Consider the following 22,203-nt stretch of genomic DNA (forward strand, 5'->3'; position numbering starts at 1 on the left):
CTAATTCTAAAATCCACATTATAAGGTACTTTTGACTTAGTAGATCAAACCTGTAAGGTACTAAAACATGAAATAGGTTAAAATTATGAATCATATTTATATATATAATTTCATAATACATTATAAATGTCAGATATTTCATTTAAGTCATGAGCATCATCAGTCTACAACCTGTACAAACAAATATGGCTATACATAGTTCATGTGTGCAGTGAATATGATTTAAAAGTAGTCCATGTCTGGACTTTTTTCTTCATGTTGTCATTGACGTTAAGAAAATATGTATCACCCTCGCGATAAGAATTTTGCACACGATGCATGACGTTTCATAGGCAACCACTTGAAGACGGAGAGGTGGCCCTGGAGCCAGGACGCTCAGCTGAGGTGTGAAGAGGTTTGTGCCCTAAAAACATAATAATTAGACACTTTTACTCAGTGGCAGCCACCGAGCTCATGTAAAAACAACTGTGGTATGTCAGTCGATTAATTTCACAGCATGTGTGGGAGATTACCAGTGTGCGCTGGCAGTACCAACACACGAAAAGTAGCTTGATGAGTGTCCAAAGTAGTGGAAGTTTGGAGGGGACGCCATCTTTGGTCCCAGCTCTCCACGTCCCCAACACGGACTGTGTTTTCAGCAACATACCACGGCAGTGGTGACGGCCCGGGAAGGTATTGTTAAACGTATTCAGACTTTCATATCTTTTCTACTTGCTCGTTTTGGCCATTTTGTGCAGAAAGAAAGGGAATTGTTTTAAAACGACCGAGCAAATCTTGGTGGCGAAACCAGCTCGCTAGCTAACGTTACACTAACGCTTCAGCTCCAAAGTCAATTGAGCCTGTTTTTGCTAGCTACTAGCACTGAAGACACAGGACCGTCTTTTTGTGCTCAGGCCAGTGCAGAAACCTAAAGACAAATACGTGCATAATGGCGATAAACCTTTAGGAGAGCCGAAAGGTTAACCGCTGTAGTTGGCGCATCCTTCTTTAAGTATGCTGCCGTTAAAAGAGCACGAGTCAAGTTACAGATGGATGTACAATAAATCGGTAAATGCAAGAAAAGAAATCAAGTATTTTTTGGTGATGGTTAACCTTTTATCGCCGGATAAGTTAGGTATGCATCGCACTGTTAGCAATCCTTTGTGTGTAGCCTAGATTGTGATGCTTCACTATCAACAGTGGTCACAATATATGTGCAACTGACGTTAATCACCATCTTAACGGTACAGAAGGGTCTTAAATCAGCTTTAAACACGAGAGTATGTATCTAACATTAAGTGTTGTTATGGTATTTTAAGATGGCCCTTTGATATAGATGCTACGGATGGTAGGTAGCCTTGTTTGACCTTATTAGTATTACTGACTTAGAGTAAAGACCGTCATGTAACGCTAGATGCCCCGACAATAATGAGGGGGGCACCCATAGGATACAGGCTGTGCAGCATGCTAACCCACACGCAATCAAAGAACTGATGCTTGTTTGGTGACCCAATGTAGTTGTCACTTCTTGCACCCTCAGTGGTTTTTACAGGATATTTTAATGGACTTTTACTTGGCTTTGGGCATTGGGTTAGCTTCTAATTTGTTAGTATTATCAGTGTTATATGCATTGATTTACATGCATCAGTGGATGGCTGCCTACATCAGTATGTCACTGGTGTGTATATATTGGAAATTGGGACACTACTGTTTTGTGTTTGTTTGTTGCTTAAATGGCCAATGAGTGAACCAAGGGGGAAGTAATCCAACCCAGTTTTTGCCAGAGATTTTTTAAGACTTTCCAAGTGTCTGCCATAAACAGGTGGTCACTCTGCTGAGCAGCACGGAGTTAAAATGACATCCAGAGCAAGGGTTGTAAGGGTTCAACCACGTGTTCCTGCAGGGGCTTCAATATAGATAATAGTTATGCACTGGGGCCTTCACGTTTGGAACAAAGGGAAATCCGTGAGGGAAAAATTAAAATTGTGCTATTCATTTGAATAGGCTAGTTGCAAGTGAATTGAGGAAACTTGTATGTGTTGGTGAATACAGAGCTAAATAATTAGGTTTGCTGTAACTCATTGCAAAATAGTCTTTCTCTTTCCTCTAACTGTATAGGACTGATGGCTGCAGTAGATATTCAGCAAAATAGACTGCACATTTCATGAGACGACACAGACTCCTGGGAAATGTCACACGCATACTTTGTTGTCTCTGAGATGCTTTAGAAAGAGGAAATGGACCTGTTGCCTGATTGTTACTAAGACTTTTCCTATTACCCTTTGTATTTCGTGCATCATGTGACTTTAAGTGTTATCAGTTAAAAGTGTTGGCAAAACATTGTCAAACTTGTGAAAATGTTAGCACTGCTTCTGTAGTAAGTGGTTAAGGTGTAGTGGGGATAATTACAAGTTAAACAATATAGGTTAGCAGTATAACGTCTTAATCAGGCAACTGTCTTTCAGTAAACTGCATCAGTGTTATTTAAATTCATTAACATGTTTGCATGTCATAATTATGATGCATAGTTCTTATTTTTATATAATTAAACAATTATATGCATGTGATAATTACATTTGAAGTACTGAATGTGGCCGATATTTCCTTTGCTTCTGTGTTGCTGGACCTGCCACTTTGTATTTATGTGCAATAATTCATATGATGTAGCGTATCATTGGTAATCATAACCATCAATAAATCCGGTTTTAGAACATTAACGGCAAGCCTGGTTTCAATATGGCAACAATTTCCATCACACGTAGCACAGTTTAGGTTATCGCTGAATACAGGTTAGTAGTGCAAACAGTGTCTAAAATAATCTAAAAGGTACAAAACTATCACCATGGTGGTTATTTTAAAATGGGTCATTGTTTGTTATCTGGAAGATGTGCTTAGTTGAGATGTTTACACCCTAGTAAACAAAAAATGTTTTCATTTAAGAACTTATTAGCATTTCTTCTATAAAGTATGAATATACTTTGCAGCTGGTTTTGTGGATGGCATTGATTTACTGACTGGAGGTGATTTTTCATGTAACTACATGAGACATTTTTGTGCTGTTTTTATTGGACACCTACTTGATCATCTGCTGGTCCGGAAAATAGTTGCAAGTTGGTAATATTCAGTGCAGTGATACTGAATTTACGACCGGCCCACGCCACGGGCCGTAAATTGAGTGTGCCGAGTGTGCCAACCACTTTCATAATTCACAATTAAAATGAATAAATAAGGTGCCAGAATGCATAAAAAAGCATCAAAATAGACAAATGGAGCTGGTTTATAGAAAAGAAGTGCATGGAAGAATCCTCCCCAGGACCCCCAAACAGAAGACCTGGCCTCCTGTCATTTTGCATAAGTGGCCCCCAGGCAAAGCAAGTTGAGTATCCCTGATTTAGTGAGTCTGCTGTAGCACACCTGTTAGGACCCATTTCTTAAGGGGCTTCATGTTGCACACTGAAGTGGGTCCGTGTGTTGGCCGCTGCATTATAATGTATAGGCCTAACTAAAAGCAGACAGTGTTTTTGTTTTGATTCGTTCTTCTTGCTAAGGCTTGTTTTGTAGTCTGGGCCTAAATGAAGTTCAAATTCAATGCTGTTCTAAGATGACTGAAACTTGTATGCATGTGTAGTTTAATTTATTTGCATATTTCAACTAAGAAGTTGACATTAGTATTTCACTTCCCACAACGTCTTCTTATTGAGTGCATTTGTTAAATCTGTGGTTTTCTTATACAGGACTGTCTCAGAAAATTAGAATATTGTGATAAAGTTCTTTATTTTCTGTAATGCAATTAAAAAAAACAAAAATGTCATACATTCTGGATTCATTACAAATCAACTGAAGAAGAACTTTATCACAATATTCTAATTTTCTGAGACAGTCCTGTAAACATGTTGTAAAGAAATGAGCTATTCAAACAGCCAGATTCTGAGAAATGACTTATTTCCATCTATCTAAAAGAGATTATTGTCCTAAAACTAAAACCATCAGTAATTTCTGTGTTGGTTCCCTGGAGCACTGCTTACATGCACTGAGCCCCCCCCCCCCCCCTCCTCCTCCTCATGATTAGCTGAAGTCACATATCTTATTAGTATTATAAGATGATATCATAGCATGTTTTCTCCAGTAGGTTTGGTGTATTTTGCCTTGTGCATTTCTCATTCACCTACTGGTATGTTGCAATTAGTTTTTGCCGATGAAGAATAACTCCATATGCTGCTGCCATAGCTGATTGGTGTGTGGCTTTAAATGGATGTTAAGAGTTAGCATGCTTGTCTATATTTGGTGCACATTAATTATTTTACTAATCTTTGTTTGTCCACAAGTATGCTCTTATCCCAGCTGCTGTGCTTTAGTATTATGTTGTATGTTATTGAGGAGAATTTATTGATGTGTTATGTTCTCCGTTTAAATTAATTCCTTTTTGTAGATTCAAAATGGTTGACAGGTTTAGTGGGCAGACCCCTCTGAGTCAGCAGCAGCAACACTGAAGCCCAGGGAGCTCACGTAACAATCCCACAGGAGCACAGTATTCATTGGTGCCTAGCAGTCGAAACACTGCTAGTGGAGTCTCCAGGATAATAGTGTTTGTGGCACAGAGATGCCTTTTTACTTCTGGACTTCTCCTCTTCATTTTGAGTTATCAAAAATTAGTTTGATTTCATTATTGTTGTTGTTGTATTATTAAGCTGCTGCTTGTATATCAGGTTGTGGTAACAGGAGGGAACATAATTAAGATCTTGCTTATCTCCTCAGTGCTGCACAGTGAAACCTGTCTTGCCTCCAGGGAATGTATATAAATTTGGTCCTGATTTATAGTCTGGTCTAGACTAAAATATTATCACCTGTGAGGGTTTGAGATTTTATGTCACCTTTATTACAACTCTGCTCTGAAGCTCATTGCTTCTGTTTCATCTGCTCTTGAGTTGGAGCATTCAAAGGCTTCAATTAAGCTGATCCTTGAATAACCGAGACGTACTGTGAATTGTTGCTAATCCTCACAGGCACCATGGAGGAGCTGCACAGCCTGGATCCCCGGAGACAGGAGCTGCTGGAGGCGCGCTTTATGGGCGGGGTCGGCGGCAGCACAGGGGGCAGCACTGGCAGCACAAGTGGGGGAACCAAAGTGAGTTAATGTTTAGCGGTGTCATTGTTTTTAGTGTCAAAGCTAAGTCTTATGCTAAAATATTTTCTTTTTTGATTTTTTCCTCAGGGTTTGACAACTAATGACTGTTCAAATCACAGTTTCGGAAGCCTGGGATCCTCAAGTGACAAGGAGTCAGAGGTACACTAACCTATTGACAAATTACCATAACTCAATCATTTTATACAAGTAAATATTTTAACATTGATACATCTGCTTATTGCTTTAGAGCCAAGCCCAGTTAGTTAGTGACCATTGCCTATCGGGTCAGAGTTTTCCTCAGCTGGAAAGTAGACGGCATGTAAAGTGTTGTTGTAGGCATCGTTAAATACCTGAGTCATAGTGAGTTGTATTTACTATCGTATAGTAGTCTTCATAACGGTACCACACTTAAAATATTCAACGTATGCTTTTGTGCTGTAACTACCGATTATTTTCATTATTTATTAATCTGCAGATTTTTGCACCATGTATTTATATCCTGGTATTTATTAAGCCTCAAACTGCATTTCCATGATCTTATTTGATGTCCTTCCTGTAACACACCCACACCACTGCAGCCCCGTGTCTTGCAGTAGAGCTATTGTTCGTCTAAGGCTGCAGTAACATTTTTGTAGCTTTTTAAATCAAATACTTTGACTAGTTTAATTTACCTGCACACACTATTGTATAAAAAGTGGAAACTGCTGTCGCGCAGCACTCCCATTGTTCCTAATGAGCATCAATGGACGTCTCGGATCAGAACCGCACTGGTTGACTAATGCGGTGGTTGGATTTGGAAGCCATAAAGTGTGTAAAACATATTCATTATGAGGACAATCTATGATTGTGATGTAATTGCAGTTTGAGTATTTTTTTGAACAAGTGTATTTGTAAAGAGGTACTGATGTAGTAAAAGGTGTTCTGTAAGGGTTCTCCTATGAATCAGCCTCACGTTATCAGCTGTTCTTTGTTCTGGGTAGTTTGATCGGTGCTCTATATGAAGGCCGGTAAGAAGAGCAGATCAGATGACTCGTCAATTCTTTATGGAAACGATATTAATTGTAATTTGCCTGCTTTTTCTCCTGTTCTTTAATTTGCTCTGAGAGCTATACAGCAGGGCATTTGTTTTGCACGATCCGTGAGCAAATCTGGCAAGAAAACGCACTCCTATGCTTTATATAGTTTATAATGGATTATCTGAATCGGCTGGTTACAGCCAGTTGTTGCTATTTTTGTCTTAAAATCCCGTCTTTTTCACTTAACAGGGTTCAGATGTGAAAAGAGGCAGTTCTCCTGCATATTCGGTAGGTATATGATGACGTCTTAAAGTTATTCTTGTAAGGGCTGTTGGTGTTTTCCAGCACTGTGGTTAAAATACTGGACAAAACTAATGTGTATCAACTCTCATTGGACTTTTATAAGAATACGTCAAATCTGTAATTGTTATTTGCTAAATTACTGTATTACTGTGAGTCATTTAATTCAATGTTGGAAAAAATGTTTAATGCAGCCTCAGATTATTTCCAACATTTTGATTTATTTAGACTGGTCCCACAGGTAGCCAACATATGCAGTTACAGCAGCAAGTCTAAAGGTCCAAACAGCATTTTGTTTTAAAGCATTTAAAACATTTTTCTTCAGACCCCAGAGAAGAAGCAGTCAGAAACAACCAGAGGCAGAAAAAGGAAACCTGAGCTCCAATCAGAGAGCAGCCAAGGTGAGTGTCTTTGTGGTAAACTTGTTACATTTCCGCTCTTGTTTACAGTGTTTCTGTCAAATATTTCAATAAATAACAACATTGTTTTCCCTTCGCAGGGAAATCAATTGTGCGAGGACCCAAAATAAGTGATTATTTTGATGTAAGTTTTCAGTTCGTACATTGACAGGAAGTGTCGAGCGAATAATGTGTGCTATCAAAGTCTTTTAACCCACTGAGGCATAATCCATTTCCTTTCTCTAAAATAACAGTATTGTGATTTAAAAAAAGGAGCCACTAGTGGTTCTGCTGTTATCAAATGTTTGGCAGTGACATCACCTTTCCTCTCTTAACCTTCCAGTTCCAGGCAGGAAACGGGTCCAGTCCTGTGAGAGGTCTCCCACCAGTCATCCGTTCGCCCCAGAACTCACATTCCCACTCTGCTCAGGGTATCGCTGTAAGTTACTCCAAAGCTTGTACTCAAAATCTCCTTTGCTGCTCCTTGTTGATGTTGCCCTGTCATAAAAGAAGTGCTCTCTCTTGTGTTGCAGGTTAGGCAAAATAGCTCCTCTCCTACTAGTCTGTCGTTTGTGGACCACATGACGCATCCAAAGCAACTAGCAGTCAAATTTGTTCAGGTGAAGGGGGGGGTGATTGTGAATACTGAACACCACCAACTCTTTTCTTATCTTCTTAAATGTGTCTGACACTTCTGGGCAAGTTTCTTTAAACAGCTTTTTGTTTTTCTTTCACTCTAGACTGACCTCACAGTGTTGAAGTTGGCTGCCCTTGAAAGCACTAAGAATCTAGACCTTGAAAAGAAGGAGGGGAGAATAGACGATTTGCTACGGGTAAGCAGATTTACTCTAACTGCCTTGCAGGAAGGCTTGACTGGGCTGTGGTGTTACTTTAAGGCAAAGATCGGTTGGTGGATTGGGAGAATAATATAATTTGTGCAGATGTTGATTTGAGTTTTTTGCTTCATAGGCAAACTGTGATCTCAGGAGACAGATAGATGAACAACAAAAATTACTTGAAAAGTACAAGGAACGCTTGAATAAATGCATCACCATGAGCAAGAAGTTGCTCATAGAAAAGGTAAATGTATAATTTTTCTTAACCCTTTTATGAACTCTCAACACGTGTCTGCAAACCCACATTCAAACTTACATTGTGTGTTGTTCTTCAGAGCACCCAGGAGAAGCAGTCCTGTCGGGAGAAAAGCATGCAGGATAGACTTCGTTTAGGCCATTTCACTACAGTGAGACATGGAGCGTCATTCACAGAACAGTGGACTGATGGCTATGCCTTCCAGAACCTTGTAAAGTAAGAAGCTTTTAGTGAGAGTGTTTGCTTTATTGATTATGTTGTTTTCCATATATAAAACTCCTACTATTTTTCAAAAGCATTCATGTCACTGTGAAGCACTACCTTTTTGCTTTATGTAGGCTATAATAGTTTAGTGTTTGGCAGCTTCTTTGCACGTGTGTAATTGGTAGGAGCTCCCCACAACATCCCCGCTGACCCTGAATATTTCTGAGCATCGGCCCAAACTGCTGAATTAGGTTTAAGTTTTCAGGCGCAGCCCAAAAGTAACGTTACAACTTTTATATTTGCTGATTTTCTTCATCAGGGTGTCAAATGAAGTGTGTTAAGACGTTGTAGTGGAGCATGGGAATAGGAATGGAAATGGTTCTAATCTCATCTAACAAAAAGCACTGCTTTCTCTCTGCAGACAGCAAGAGTGTATAAACCAACAGAGGGAGGACATTGAGAGGCAGAGAAAACTTCTAGCCAAGAGGAAACCTCCATCCTCCAGCAACTCCCAAGCACCAACCACAAACTCGGAGCCAAAGCAACGCAAAACCAAGGCAGTGAATGGAGCAGAAAGTGATCCTTTTCTAAAACCAAGCCTACCTCAGCTGTAAGTTCAGGCCATGTGTAAATCACAGATGTCAGACCAGACATTGCTGTGCATGTGTTGTAAATAAAGTTTAACAGGACTGTATGCTCAGTAAGTGAATAACAATGTATTCATTTATGTAAACATGGAGAAGATGTTTGCCTTAAACAAATTCTTTTTTCTCATCCTGGAAAGGCTGACACTAGCAGAGTACCATGAACAGGAAGAGATCTTCAAACTGCGACTTGGACATCTCAAGAAGGTTTGCCCAATGCTCAACCTATTAACCTATTAACGTAATGCTACAGCAATAATTTAACTTAAAAAAAATGTGGATGAGGAATTTGTCTTCCTGTGCACATGACCTTATGTATTCATTAATTTCATAAGTTACTCGATGTATCCAGGACCCAGTATATAATAAGGATAAAGGGCACTTTTACACAGTTGGGAAGTAAAAACCTAATTGGAGTTGGTGTCCTATTAAACACTGAGAATCTTTGTCTTCAACATGATTGAACATATTCAGCCGGATTCTCCTGCTTCCCGAGCTGAACGACGGTTCCTCTCCGTGTTAATCCCCCTAAGGATGGAGCGAGCCTGTAGTTTGCCGACGTATTCATTGTTTTCCCGATTAATAAGCATCACCGCCACTGACGGGCTCCGCACTAAGTCAACCGTTAATATTTAATACAAGACTAGTCGGCTGTGTAGGAAGTGGGTTTTGATGAGCTCCTCTTCTTGTATTCTTGAGTTCTGAAGTTCCTTCTGTGCATTCGTGTGTTTGTGCGCTTGAATCATTTATAGGAAGAAGCTGAGATCCAGGCGGAGCTGGAGCGTCTGGAGAGAGTGCGCAACCTTCACATTCGGGAGCTGAAGAGAATAAATAATGAAGACAGCTCACAGTGAGTCTGAATCAATTCCTCTGACAGCTACTGCATTGACATTGGAACATGACGTACACACAAAGCCAGTATCCTCGACCATGGTGGTGATATTAAGAAACTGCCCACAGGATGTATTGGCACATCAAAGCTGCAGAATGTGTCATTGACTCATGTCTGTATCTGTCATTTTAAAATATATTTTGTGTTTTTTTTCCATCCAAAGATTTAAAGATCACCCAACGTTGAATGAACGATATCTACTCCTACACCTTCTAGGAAGAGGGGGCTTTAGTGAAGTTTACAAGGTAAGTCACTAAATGTTGATGACGGGTGTCAAAGTGAAATAACAGTCTTAGCAGGTGTTGTTTTTAAGTCTGAGCCAACTTGTTTTTGCATTTATTGTGCAGGCTTTTGACCTGACCGAGCAACGATATGCTGCCGTGAAAATCCACCAACTTAACAAGAACTGGAGAGAAGAGAAGAAGGAGAACTATCACAAGTATGTGGACATGTGTAATCTCACCTGCAGAATATTATGATTGGTGTTTCAAATATTGCGACGTACTTAAACAAGTTGTTCTGACTTTTAGTGTATTGTTATTCTTCTCCACAAGCCCCAACGCCGGGGAGTCGGTGCGGCTTCTGTATTCTGCACTTTCATGCTTTGGTTGCTAATAGAAGCGTAATTGCTTTCCTCTCCACAGGCATGCATGTCGAGAGTACAGAATACACAAGGAGCTGGACCACCCCCGAATCGTGAAACTTTATGACTACTTCTCACTGGACACAGACACGTTAGTGCACGCAATGTATTGTTGTTCATCAAGTTCCAGCACTTTTCAGTTGATTTGTGTAAGATGTGGGCTAAAATGTCTAGTAAGTCTTTCTTCCGTTCAATAGGTTTTGCACTGTCATGGAGTACTGCGAAGGAAATGACTTGGATTTCTACTTGAAACAGCATAAGCTAATGTCTGAGAAGGAGGCACGGTCTATAGTCATGCAGATTGTGAACGCACTAAGATACCTGAATGATATCAAACCTCCCATCATCCATTACGACCTTAAGCCAGGTAAACACGCCCTTCTGGACAACTCATCACATCGACAACAAAGAACCTGCTACTCTACATTCAATCAGAAATCAGATTGTGCCAATCAGTCAGTTATCTAGTGGGCTGAAGAAGTCCATTTCTTTAGTGCTGAATTATTTTCCTTTTTGATTTCAAGGCAATATCTTGTTGGTGGACGGCACAGCCTGCGGGGAAATCAAAATAACTGACTTTGGTCTGTCAAAAATCATGGATGATGACAACTATGGCGTGGATGGGATGGACCTGACGTCACAGGGTGCAGGGACCTATTGGTGAGAAGAAATGTCCCACATATACATGCATGCATACATGCATACAGTGTAAGAACATTCAGGGGGAATTCACTAAAGGACAAAGTACCATATTATTCTCTCTGCACCAAGAACACAGTAGGCAGAACAATGGCAAAGGCAACACTTGTATTTAGTTTGTCACATGGATAACTGCAACGAGACACAAAAAAGGGCAAATTGCTCTCTGCAGAACTTTATGGGCATGTTCGCTGTAATATCAGTAGCGTAATATCTTCAGACGGGGCAGATGGCGGTTGCAAGTAGTGATCAATTCATGGTGCTATAGCGGTAAATAAACCTGTCAGTTTAGCAATGCCACACTATAAAAACACTCCATTATGTAAGTAAACGTTCTGCATAAAAATGTTCTCTTCACAAGTGTCGAAAGCTAAAGTACTGGGTATGAAAAGTGGTCTCCTTTTTTAAAGTGTTCGTAACGTCGAAGCGGTACTGTCGGATAGTTTAATCTCATATCTGTATTTTATTTTTTAAACCGATCATGTTTTATGTGTAAAATCGCCATTTATAAAAAGTAACTAGTAACATTTGTTAAAAAGATGTAGTTCAGTATAATAAATGTACAAAGTGACATAAAATGTAATTAATTACAGTACTTACGGAGCAAGTGTGCTAAATTACTGTCGGCTAAACCCGTTTTTCTCTTTTATTCTGGCCAGGTACTTGCCTCCAGAATGTTTTGTGGTTGGCAAAGAACCTCCAAAGATCTCCAATAAGGTGGATGTGTGGTCTGTGGGCGTTATCTTTTTTCAGTGTCTGTATGGAAGGAAGGTAAGGAGGGCAATACAGATAATACACATGAATGTTTCTGTAATTTCTTGCATGATGATTAAGCACTGCTCCTCCTTTTTCAGCCTTTTGGCCATAATCAATCACAACAGGACATCCTGCAGGAGAACACCATACTAAAAGCTACAGACATTCAGTTCCCTGTCAAGCCTGTTTCCAGTAATGAAGCAAAGGTAGGTGAACTCGCATACAAAAGGGATTCAGCCATTTTTAAATAAGTATTTTATTATCAAAGCAAGAAATACCTTCAAACACCTGATTGACCTGCAATGTACTACTATTCCTCCCCCTCCAGGCCTTCATAAGGCGGTGCCTGGCATACAGGAAGGAGGACCGGATCGACGTTCACCAGATGGGAAGCGACCCGTACCTGCTCCCTCACATGCGGAGGTCAAGCTCCTCTGGAAATCTGCAGATGAATGCTGCTGGCTCAGGACCCGCCTCCTCCAGTATCATCTCATACTGACAGCCTTGTACTGTGACAAAAAAGGCAAACTGACCAAGTTGCTCCCGCACCTGCAGAGCTTCTCAGAGGCTCTGGCTTGTGGGAGAAGGAACAGCCGGCAACAGGAAGAGCAGGACGCCGGTGGGAACATCTCACCTGGCCTCCTCTGACCTGTGCCAGGCTTCTTCTTGTTTACCAGGGCTTGATCAATGGAGGGACATTGAGGGGATGTTTTAAAAGGACTTGGGTAAAAGGATCTTTTGAGGGTCCGATAAAAGCACTGAAACTGACGCCGTACCTTGAAGAAAATGTGACTGGACACTGTTCAGATGTTGCAGATGGATAAAGCCTTAAAGGGCCGAAGGGAGACTTGGCAGCACGCCGTTTAGATTAAATAACATGGTCCTGCCAGGGTGCAAATGATTCAGCTGCTAGAAGTTAATTAACTGAGAAGAGGACAGTCATCGTTATGTAGAACTACAAATTTCACTATTGATTTGGCTAAATGTTTTGTTTTTCACAAATGTTAGGCTTTAATTTGAATTACTTAGCCATGAGACTGTAATGTGTAGCATACAAGTGGTATCTAGTGACATGTAGGTTGGGGCAGCTTACTTACATTTTAATGCACAAAGTAACCAAATGTAGAAAAATGACATGTATAAAATCCTATGCAGGAATATTAATTAACAGATTAATTGGAGACTGTGTATGCTGTACAGGTGAATTTTCAAATTTTGAATTGCAGCAGTAATGTGTACAAAGAGTTAAAATGTCCCCATGCAAAACTAGTCTCCTGGAGTGTTTTAATTTTGCTGCTTTGTTGCTCTTACTTTTTCAAGGGCTGTATGTTCCACTTCGGGTACAAATTGTACAGTTCTGCTAAGAGTGAATAATAAATGCCAGGAAACCTTTTTCTCTCAGTGAATGGTACTGTAGAATCAGTCTGTTCTTTATAAAGCTGATAATACAAGACATAGGGTGAAATCTACCAGCGTTTGTCTCTACTTTCTGAGATCACACTGACACTCTGTGGCTTTGTTTGGTACTGCATTACAGGGTGTACCGAGGATGCTCTCAACATAAAACATTTAAGAGAACCGCATAAGGATGCAAAGCGGCGACCAGAGGATGAGACAGAAAATACAGCAGGTTAATCAAGGTAATGATATCTCACTTTACAAAAAGCATAAATCGTTATATACATTTAATGGCTATAGTGCTGCAGCTAGCAAACCTGCTTTTCTAAAGGGAGGTCCCAGGTATTAAGTTACTGCCTCGCCTTCCCCTTAAAGACCTTCAGTAGTCTTTAAGGCACCACTGAAAGGTGACGTGTTTTTTCCTTCTTTGTGTAACTTCGTAATATTGGTTTTGCATTCCCTCTGATCCATAAAAAAGCTGTATTATGAATATAGTATGTAGTAGACTATTGAATCTCCTGTACTCCTCAACTCCTTTTATTTATAGGTATTGGTAACGCATCATATCTGATATAAGCAATGTGGGTTCAAGTCCTGTGTGGCTTCACCTTAGCTGAGAAAGCATTAACAGGAGCAGTAAAGCAGTCGCTGAACAGCAGCCGTAACATAGTGTCATCGATTCAACTGCAACCGTAGGCGGAGCAATGACCATCGCCACAGCTTCACCCACCACAGCCAGGCAGAGCAGCTGTATACTGTTGGGTCTTGGCCTCATGGACAAGAGTTATGTTGCAGTTATGTTCTTTCTGTAGTATCTGATTCTGTAAGTTTCCCTAAACTGTTAGAAATGGACCAACGCACTAACTTCCTGTGGATCAGAGGGGCAACAAATATTGCGAAGGAGCACAAAAGTAGCTCAGAAAAGAAAATCCCATTTTGACCCTTCAAGGGCTCCGTAGTAGTTTGACCACTAAAGAAACAAAGATAGCAAAGATACTGACTTGCACACTTTAAAGTAACCAGTTTCCCACATAGTTTACACTCACATACACACTTGTTTTTGAGCAGAGCAAAAAGAAAGCCCACATAGTTTGTGTTAAAACATTACTATTGAGTTGAGAGCTATTTTTTAAATGTTCTGCAACAGATTGAATATTTCAGCTCAGGTCTGAAGGCTTCTTGTAATTTTCCTTCTACTGCCATCAAAAAACTGCTCTTAAGGTGCAGGACTGCTGTTGCTGGACACATTCACTCTTCATGTGAGACCAGCACCAGGTTGCAGTATCCTCGAGACCTCGTACAACAATCGTAACAATTTGTCAACTGAGTGTCGCAGCAAGGCTATATCGTGTTAAGACTTAAGAGCAAGCCGACAACCTTAAAAGCTGCTCTCTGCTAAGATGAGTCTGCAGTCATTGTGATATTTATTGACTCAGAGGTGGCCACTGATGATGGGATGGGGGCTCTGGTCAGGGAACTGTTCATTTGGATAGCGGAGGAGGGACATGTGGGATCCAGTGTGACCACAGGAGCAGCGATCGGGGGGAAAACAAAGTCGGGAGGAGGCAGAGTCACACCTGGCAGCGAGAGAGGTGGAGGACCTGTGGGGCACAACACAAACAAACTTACATACTACTGCATACTGTAAGTGTCTTTAAGTCATTATTTAAAGTAGAATAACGCATTGCTTTTCTCCCCATGCTGCCCCCTCTCACTAATCAGTCGTTTTAGTCGTTTCCAAAAGAAACTTGTGAGCACATCTCTAATAAACACAAGATGTAAAGTGGTGCTTTTGTATCATTCTTTTTTTGTCTACAGAACCTTTTGAGGATCGAGCTGGAGACGTATTTCTATTCTCGTCATCCCAAATCCCATGACAAGATCAAAGGCAGCCTGTCTGTTGCAGATGGCCTTAAATATATAATAACATTATCGAGAGAACAAAAACAATACCTGCATGTTTTAATCCACCAACTCCACGTGGCAATATGTTGCCCAAGTCTGCCAAGGTGATCTTTAGATTTGGTAAATGAGGAAAGGGTGGAAGACCTCCAGGTAAGGGCATTAAACCTGTGCAACACATATTATATAAATGAGGCAAGGCTAGGTTAGCAGGTTAATGTAATGCAAGTTTGGCTTCAGAGTAGCTGGCCACACCTGGGGAGTTATAACCTCCCAAAATAATTTCTACTGACCTGGTAATGTGACAGCAGGATTGACAGACAGCGGAGCGCTTGGTGAGGAGGGGACGTGGCGGGGCAGTGGGACAGTAGTAGCTCCTGAAACAATTTTTTACAAAACTCGTCCTTTTATTCTTTTTAGTTCTTCAAACTACATCTTGATGAATGTTCACCAAACATTTTACTTTATCTACAATAGTGAGATCAACCTCATATCTATTTAAACAGGATATTTTGAACTGTAAGAAGTGATGGGGGTACCTGTGGTCGGGTTAGAGCTGACTGACAAGCCGGCGAGAGACTTCTCGAATCCGGTCGAAGCAGAAGAAGACGACACAGCAACTGGAACGGTTGGAATGACGGCAGAGAGATGGACCTGGAAACCAAAAATAACCATCTCAGTAAATGTTCACAAGATCTGGAAGCAAATATTCCTTTGTTTAAGATGCCGGGCCATACCTCTGTGAAGCCATCTTTAGGTGGAGAAGCTGGTTCACTGGGAGTCTGTGCAGAGAAACTGATATTCTTGCCTTCTCCGAATCGCAGTGTAGGAATCCTGTGCAGGTAGCCATAGCCAATCCCACATCCTAGACTGAAGAGAAGGAAGTACTGTGAGGGGGACGTATCCAAGCAATCCATGTGGCAAGACATGACTTAAAAACAAATCAACTGGTAGCATGCTACAACAGCTGCATTTATTGTTAAAATGAGTTAAAGTTCATGTTTAGGAGCTGTGTGTCAGTCATGAAGCAACACTTGAGGGCTAAAGGACTACAGAGCTTTCTTAAAGGCTTTCATGAGTGCCATCATTTTCCTAAATGATAAACAACTGCTTTCAACTGGCAACAGAAGTCAGACCGTCATACCTGCCCTCCCCACCCCAGTCACTGTTCGGAGTGATGGCCACCTCGCGGCAGTTGTCCGTATCTGTGTTGTAAACGTACAGCTTCAACTGCTTCCCTTCATGTGTTTCCACCACGGAGAACAGATCTTCACTCTGTTGAGAGAGCAAAGGTGCACGGCGGGTCTAACCAGTTGCCAACTTTAAGTCAACGTTACTACTGATCTGCAAAGCAAGTACCTCGTTCATGATGGTGTCGGCTCCTATAATGTAGTCAGCGTGGGCCCTCAAATCAGCCAGAGCTGCGGGAGACTTTGGTTCCACTTCCTGGACTCCAACAACATGTATACACATATTAGCTGAGAGCAATCAATCATGTTTCCAAATCTGTGAACCAAGTTAAAACCTTATACTTCCAAGCTTGTGAATAGTTAAGCATCCAAACATCACATATATCTGAGCAGCTTTCACGATATTTCCTCGTCAGACCGACACACTCACCAAGACATGCCAAACATTTTCATTGGCTCCTTCAAAGCTGCAGAAGCGAATGCTGACTCCCAGAAGCCCCTGGCCGCCCCACAGGTTGCTGGGTGTGACGGTTGTCTCCCTCACGGCCAGCGTCTTGCTACTGTACAATAGTATCTTGATGGGCCTCTCCACGTTCATCTTCAGCATTTCTTTTAGGGTGTCATTGTCCTTATTCTGTTAGAGATCAAAACATGCAAACCATCTGTCATAACACTCGTTAAAGCAGTCGCTAGCTGCAGCAGAAAGTTTTATTAATAAACTTACCAGCCTAGTGTCACTAATAGAAATGATGAAATCAAAGAATGGCTCCAGTCCTGCACGGTGACCGGGGGAATTCTCTTGCACCTGTAAAATCATAAAGGTGTGACAATAAAGCCTTGCAAACAAGGAATATTTTCTGTATACATATACATAATATATATACATAAAGTTTTCATCAGGGTCAGAGTTGTTCTCAATACTTTTTGACTGGCCGACTAGCCATTTTAGTATTTCAACTTTGTCTTTAGGGAGATGTTATGGCTATTTTCCACTATTTTATTAACGATTAAATGAGAAAATAAGTTGTATCAAAACGGTTTTAAAAACTACACGTTTTTTTGTTTTAAATTAAGGTACACACCGTTCTCTTTATACATCCCTAGTGACCAGTGACCAGTGCACAATGCACAGTGCACAGTGCACACCCATCTCCACTGATAGTAGCCGGTTATTCTGGCAACATGTGACGTTATGTTATAGGATGTAGCGACTGCGCATGCTTGAATACTAATAAACCATGTCAAGTCATGTGAATTCATGCAGTATAAAATAATTAGCTAGTATATTACAGGTCAATAACAATATACCTAAAGGAGTAAGGGGCGTAACTACAACTAAACGACAACACTGCAGTCACATTCAGTCAGATATGTTGACAGTATGGGATGAGCTGTTTGCAAAGCCTCTCAAATAACCCTACCTAATAACTGCGACTGTATGAAAATATCAATATTTAGCTGTGAAACTAGCTGACACGTTAGCTGTACCGGAGCCCTGCAGCTAACAGCAGTACACCCCGCACCATGACAGCGGCTCTTACTCTCAGGACGTGGTAGCCTTCCGTTCCTCCGCCCGGTATCTCGACGCTTGGAGACCCTCCCATGTTTCCCTGGATGGGTGTATCAGGATGGACGAGCTGTGTTTACTCAGTTGGCGGCTCTTCGCCAGACCATGCCCGTAACAGTGCCGTGTTCCCTGCGGTTCCTGGTTCCCAACACTTCCGCTGTGCGTGGTTCTCTTTATACATCCATGGATGCAAAACGCTCTGTGTTATCTGACTGGTGTCAGCTTCAATGTATAAACTGCAGCACACAGGTGATTATAAAAGGACAGAGATTTTTAATTTTTTCAATTTTATTGCAAGGCAGGATTATTCACTGCCTCGGGGCCCCACACCCCCACACCCCCGGGTTCACTGCATATTGTCATGCAACTTTGGCAAGGTAAATTACCACACATACACAATGTTCCTGGTTTTTGGGGCAGTGTGCAAATCTGGGGTTGGATCTGAATAATTTTAGATAGATAGATCAATTATTATTATTATTATTATTATTATTATTATTATTATTATTATTATTGACCCCAATATGGGAAATTCTTGTGTTGTTATCTGGCATTGCTCAGGAGTAAAACAAATGCACAGTAAATATATACATATCAACACAAGCAAGATACAGAGTAACTATGAAATAAACAATATAAAATATAAATAAACAAGTTATAATACCCTATAATATACCAAACTAGTTCAACCAACAAACTACCAAGGTAGTGCTCACATGGTGCATATTACTAAATACAAAACACACATGGACCATGGACCTGATGGCAGGTAGTGCTAATCCAGCACATGAGAACTGGTTAGTCTCTGAGGGTGCAGTGTAATGAAGCTGCCATGTGTCATCAGCACAGATGGATACAACAGCTTCAGTTCCCCACCAGAAAGGGCTGTCTGACAGCAAGGTAAAGCAGCGGAAATATTCTAAATGTATTGCTTGTACTGCTTTGCTTCCTGGCTGTACTCCTGTCTGCTTCTCCAAACTGAGGGGTGCCGACCACAATATACTGTAGGTTATTCATTGACTATAGATAAGTACATCCAACGTATCCCTTTAAACTCAATACTCAAATAACTTCAATAATCATTTTGTTTGTGGCCAGGCAAGGCTTGTATGGGACTGTGATTTCTGTTTGTTTGTTCTGTTTTGATTTTCCTTTCTGTTATTTAGTTTCACCAGGTCAAGGTGCATGTTTGGTCTCACGTCCAAAGATAAGAAGAAAGTACATTTTCTTTGTGTGTTCAATTCTACTTTACAATTTTGAGGTACTGGTACTTTACACGAGTATCTTCACTCACCACTTACGCCACAATATTTCAGCTTCTAGGTAACATTGATATGATAAATATGATAAGTTCATGAAATATGGATAAAACTGATCAATATTAATGTGCTATTAAAAGTTAAATACATTTAGCTGCTAATCCATACATTTTCTTTAAATGACTTTAATGTTTAAAGGAGTATTGTTGTCTTGTAGTGTTGCTACTTAAACAATACTACGACAGTGTCTGCAGTCATTAAGCGTTCTTCCTGTAGTTGTTATTGCCAGGTGTGTTGTAGTTTAGCTGCTTGAATGAGGCTTTGCGTGGAGTGAGTGCTGATCAGAGATGTAATAAAGACACCCTGCCTTAGACTTTCTGGAAGATGAGTAATGAGCCTCTTAGCCAGTAACTTCCTGTCACCATCTATAACCATTAACACAGCTGAGCGATATCACTGAAACACAGTTTTATTTTTTTAAGTTTAATTTTCTTTTATTCAGATCGCAGCTGCTTTTGATTTGATCGTATAATCATGTCAGAGCAGAAACGAGAGCCGGGGAAGATGTGAGAGAATAAAATTGTCTCTTTGATCAAACGGTGATAATAATGGATATCATCAGTGCTATAAAGAACATGGGCTCAAGGAGTAGATTAATTTATATGTAGTTGAATATCTCTGTAGTGCAGCAGCTCTTATCAAATAATTTGAAATAAACTTGCACTGCATTGTGATTCTCCTCATCAATCACATCAGTTATCCTGTCAGTCTATGCGTCCGCCAGAGCTCACCTTGATTTTGTCTCTTTGCAGGCTGCGCTGATACTTCAAGCTTAATCCTCATTCAAGAGAGGAGATCAAGCGTCGCTGTGATATATATTCTGACGGGAAGATTTCATTCTTGACATTGTGGTCTGAGCCAACATTGACATTCATATAATCACTTTAGAATAATGATCATTTCACACTTTGTCTCCTGCTTAAGATGTGCAAACACTGACAAAGAATAAGAAAAGGCCATTCTGATTCATTTCAGATTCTTAAAACATTTCTGAAAATCTCCAAATTGATAGACAAAGAATGACTATTTTAACTGTGAGGCTGTTTGATACAACAAAGGGGTCCATGACCTGCAGAACATGAACAACATCTTCAGTTACCAGGTTGGTTACAGCCTCAAAAACAACATCTCTGGAGACTCTGACGGAACACATTTATGTTTTAGCTTCACAAGACCTGACCTTGGAAGAGAACCAAAATAGTAATGCTTGACACTTGTGATCTCTTCTATTGTTGTGTATACGTGTGTGTAAGATATAGGAATTCCTGCTTTAGCATTAATTTTCCTTTATTATAGATATCAACGTATAGATATAGAGCTGAAGGTGAGCTGATAAACCGATATGTCGATCTACAGAAAATTAATTTTCAAGCAAAGAAAATAAACATTTGATGGTTCCAGCTTCTCCAATGTGAGGATTTGTTCATTCATTATTCATTACGGAAATTTGAATACGTCATCTTGGGCTTTGGGAAGTTATGAAAGGCATTTCTCACTGTGTTGTGATGACTAGTCAAATCATTTGGAAAATAATAAGAGTCGATAATAAAATCAATCATTGATTGCAATCCTAATAATAACACCATACAAACTTTAAACTTACATCATTCACTGTTCCTCAAGAGATCTTCGCATCTATTGTCTACTACCAGTGAAACCAGAGAAATAAACTTCACATGGTGACACTTGCTCCTTCGAGAAGCAGATAAATAAACTCTGTATTTCAGCAGAAGCTTGCTGACGCCTTAAAACTCTGCTATCACTGTTCTGGATAGCTCTCTTAGATTTATACTTCTTCAGTCCTCCAAGGAATTTACTACTAAAGCTGCAAAAGTGCTACTACTGTTCAGGCATGTACTGTATAACGCAGGTCTGAGGAGGCCGGGAAGACATTAACAAAGACGTGGCCGGAAATTAAAATGTCCGTAATTTGATAATAAAGCTCCCCTCGCTTTCCGAACCGCCTATCACACACTGCCTTTCTACCCTGTAAGCAAAGTCACAGGAACAAATATCATGAGCTGTTATTACAGCTTAATGTCTGAGAGGTCATTTTCTGCAGGATGAAAGGGTTGTCACATGCTTAGTGATGACATAATGTACTCTGTTGTGCTGGGAGGCAGAGATAAAATGCTAAGCGAATTAGAAAAGCCTGCGTTATGATGACAGCGCAGCACAAGCAGTTATCACGTCATTATTGTTGTTATTTATCATTTTGAATTCTGCAACATCAGACACATGTTTCCTGTCCTGGCTGTGCTGCACCATCGTTCATATTCAGGGAAGAAAGAGCACATGTGAAAGCTTTATAGCACTAGATGATTGTGATGTGCTTTGAGGTTATTTGGTTCATTTAGCATGCATGATAGCGATCACTTGGTTAGCTGCATTGCTCCCGGGCTCATGTTTATTCCTTTAGAAAAATGTCCAACATTTACTAGCAGCCTTTCAACTTTAACAAGCGCCACATTAGGTTTAAACTTACAGTCTCTGGACTATTTATATCCAGCTAAAAAGTGCTTTCTGCCAAGATTAATCAAGGCGTGGACATGCAGTCAATAAGAGGAGGCTATTTAGATAAGTGTAACCCATTATTATTACTTTAGCAGTCAGAGACCTTAAGGTGTTACAATTGATTATGTTTGTTATTGTCAGGCATGCTTGCTATTTGAATTTAGGAACACAATCAGCAGATTGCATTGGCACATGAACACATTTTAAAGGACACGTAACTAGTGACCTTTAAATGAAAGTATAAGAGCAAAAGTGCTGCCCATGTTGAACGGTGGATTTTTAAGTAAATAAGGTTACAAGAAAGAAATAGTTTTCAGGCTAAATTGTGGCCATAGCTGCATGATGTGTGTGTTAATGGTGTGTGGAGAAGAGGAGGGGGGGAAGGGCTGACAAGCAGCCCGCAGTCAATATCATCATTTCATTAGACTTGCCTTACACAATGTGAACGTCAGTATCCATCAGGAAGCTTATGTGGCAGTGATTCCCAGGGGCGGGAGATATATCTGGCACTTCAGGAAACCGCTGACGAGATTCGTGAAGAGAGTAAAAGAGTAACACAGCTGAG

The 22,203-nt window shown here is 40.5% G+C and overlaps 2 protein-coding genes across 2 annotated transcripts; one reads left to right on the forward strand and one right to left on the reverse strand.

Annotated features, from left to right (window-relative positions):
- The first annotated feature begins 400 nt into the window (after window positions 1-400).
- On the forward strand, window positions 401-13,154 carry tlk1a (tousled-like kinase 1a). The gene is given in 24 exon segments (XM_029458758.1): window positions 401-594; window positions 596-628; window positions 630-672; window positions 4,983-5,104; window positions 5,192-5,263; window positions 6,370-6,408; window positions 6,746-6,821; window positions 6,920-6,963; window positions 7,162-7,257; window positions 7,352-7,438; window positions 7,559-7,651; window positions 7,788-7,898; window positions 7,990-8,126; window positions 8,536-8,724; window positions 8,899-8,965; window positions 9,511-9,608; window positions 9,814-9,895; window positions 9,998-10,089; window positions 10,295-10,384; window positions 10,491-10,660; window positions 10,818-10,953; window positions 11,652-11,763; window positions 11,847-11,954; window positions 12,077-13,154. Coding segments are annotated over 24 exon segments (2,310 nt in total). The 5' UTR covers window positions 401-552; the 3' UTR covers window positions 12,248-13,154.
- Window positions 13,155-13,365: 211 nt separating this feature from the next.
- Window positions 13,366-17,978, reverse strand: LOC115026121 (Golgi reassembly-stacking protein 2-like). Its single transcript, XM_029458759.1, has 10 exons — window positions 17,780-17,978; window positions 16,963-17,043; window positions 16,669-16,872; window positions 16,408-16,494; window positions 16,193-16,323; window positions 15,786-15,918; window positions 15,588-15,702; window positions 15,342-15,425; window positions 15,100-15,216; window positions 13,366-14,747 (listed from the first exon to the last, which is right to left on the reverse strand). The coding sequence occupies exons 1-10, from the start codon at window positions 17,840-17,842 to the stop codon at window positions 14,542-14,544; spliced, it is 1,221 nt and encodes a 406-aa protein (XP_029314619.1). The 5' UTR covers window positions 17,843-17,978; the 3' UTR covers window positions 13,366-14,541.
- Window positions 17,979-22,203: the final 4,225 nt, after the last annotated feature.

The sequence above is a fragment of the Cottoperca gobio genome, chromosome 21, assembly GCF_900634415.1.
Source record: "Cottoperca gobio chromosome 21, fCotGob3.1, whole genome shotgun sequence".
NCBI classification, from domain to species: domain Eukaryota; kingdom Metazoa; phylum Chordata; class Actinopteri; order Perciformes; family Bovichtidae; genus Cottoperca; species Cottoperca gobio.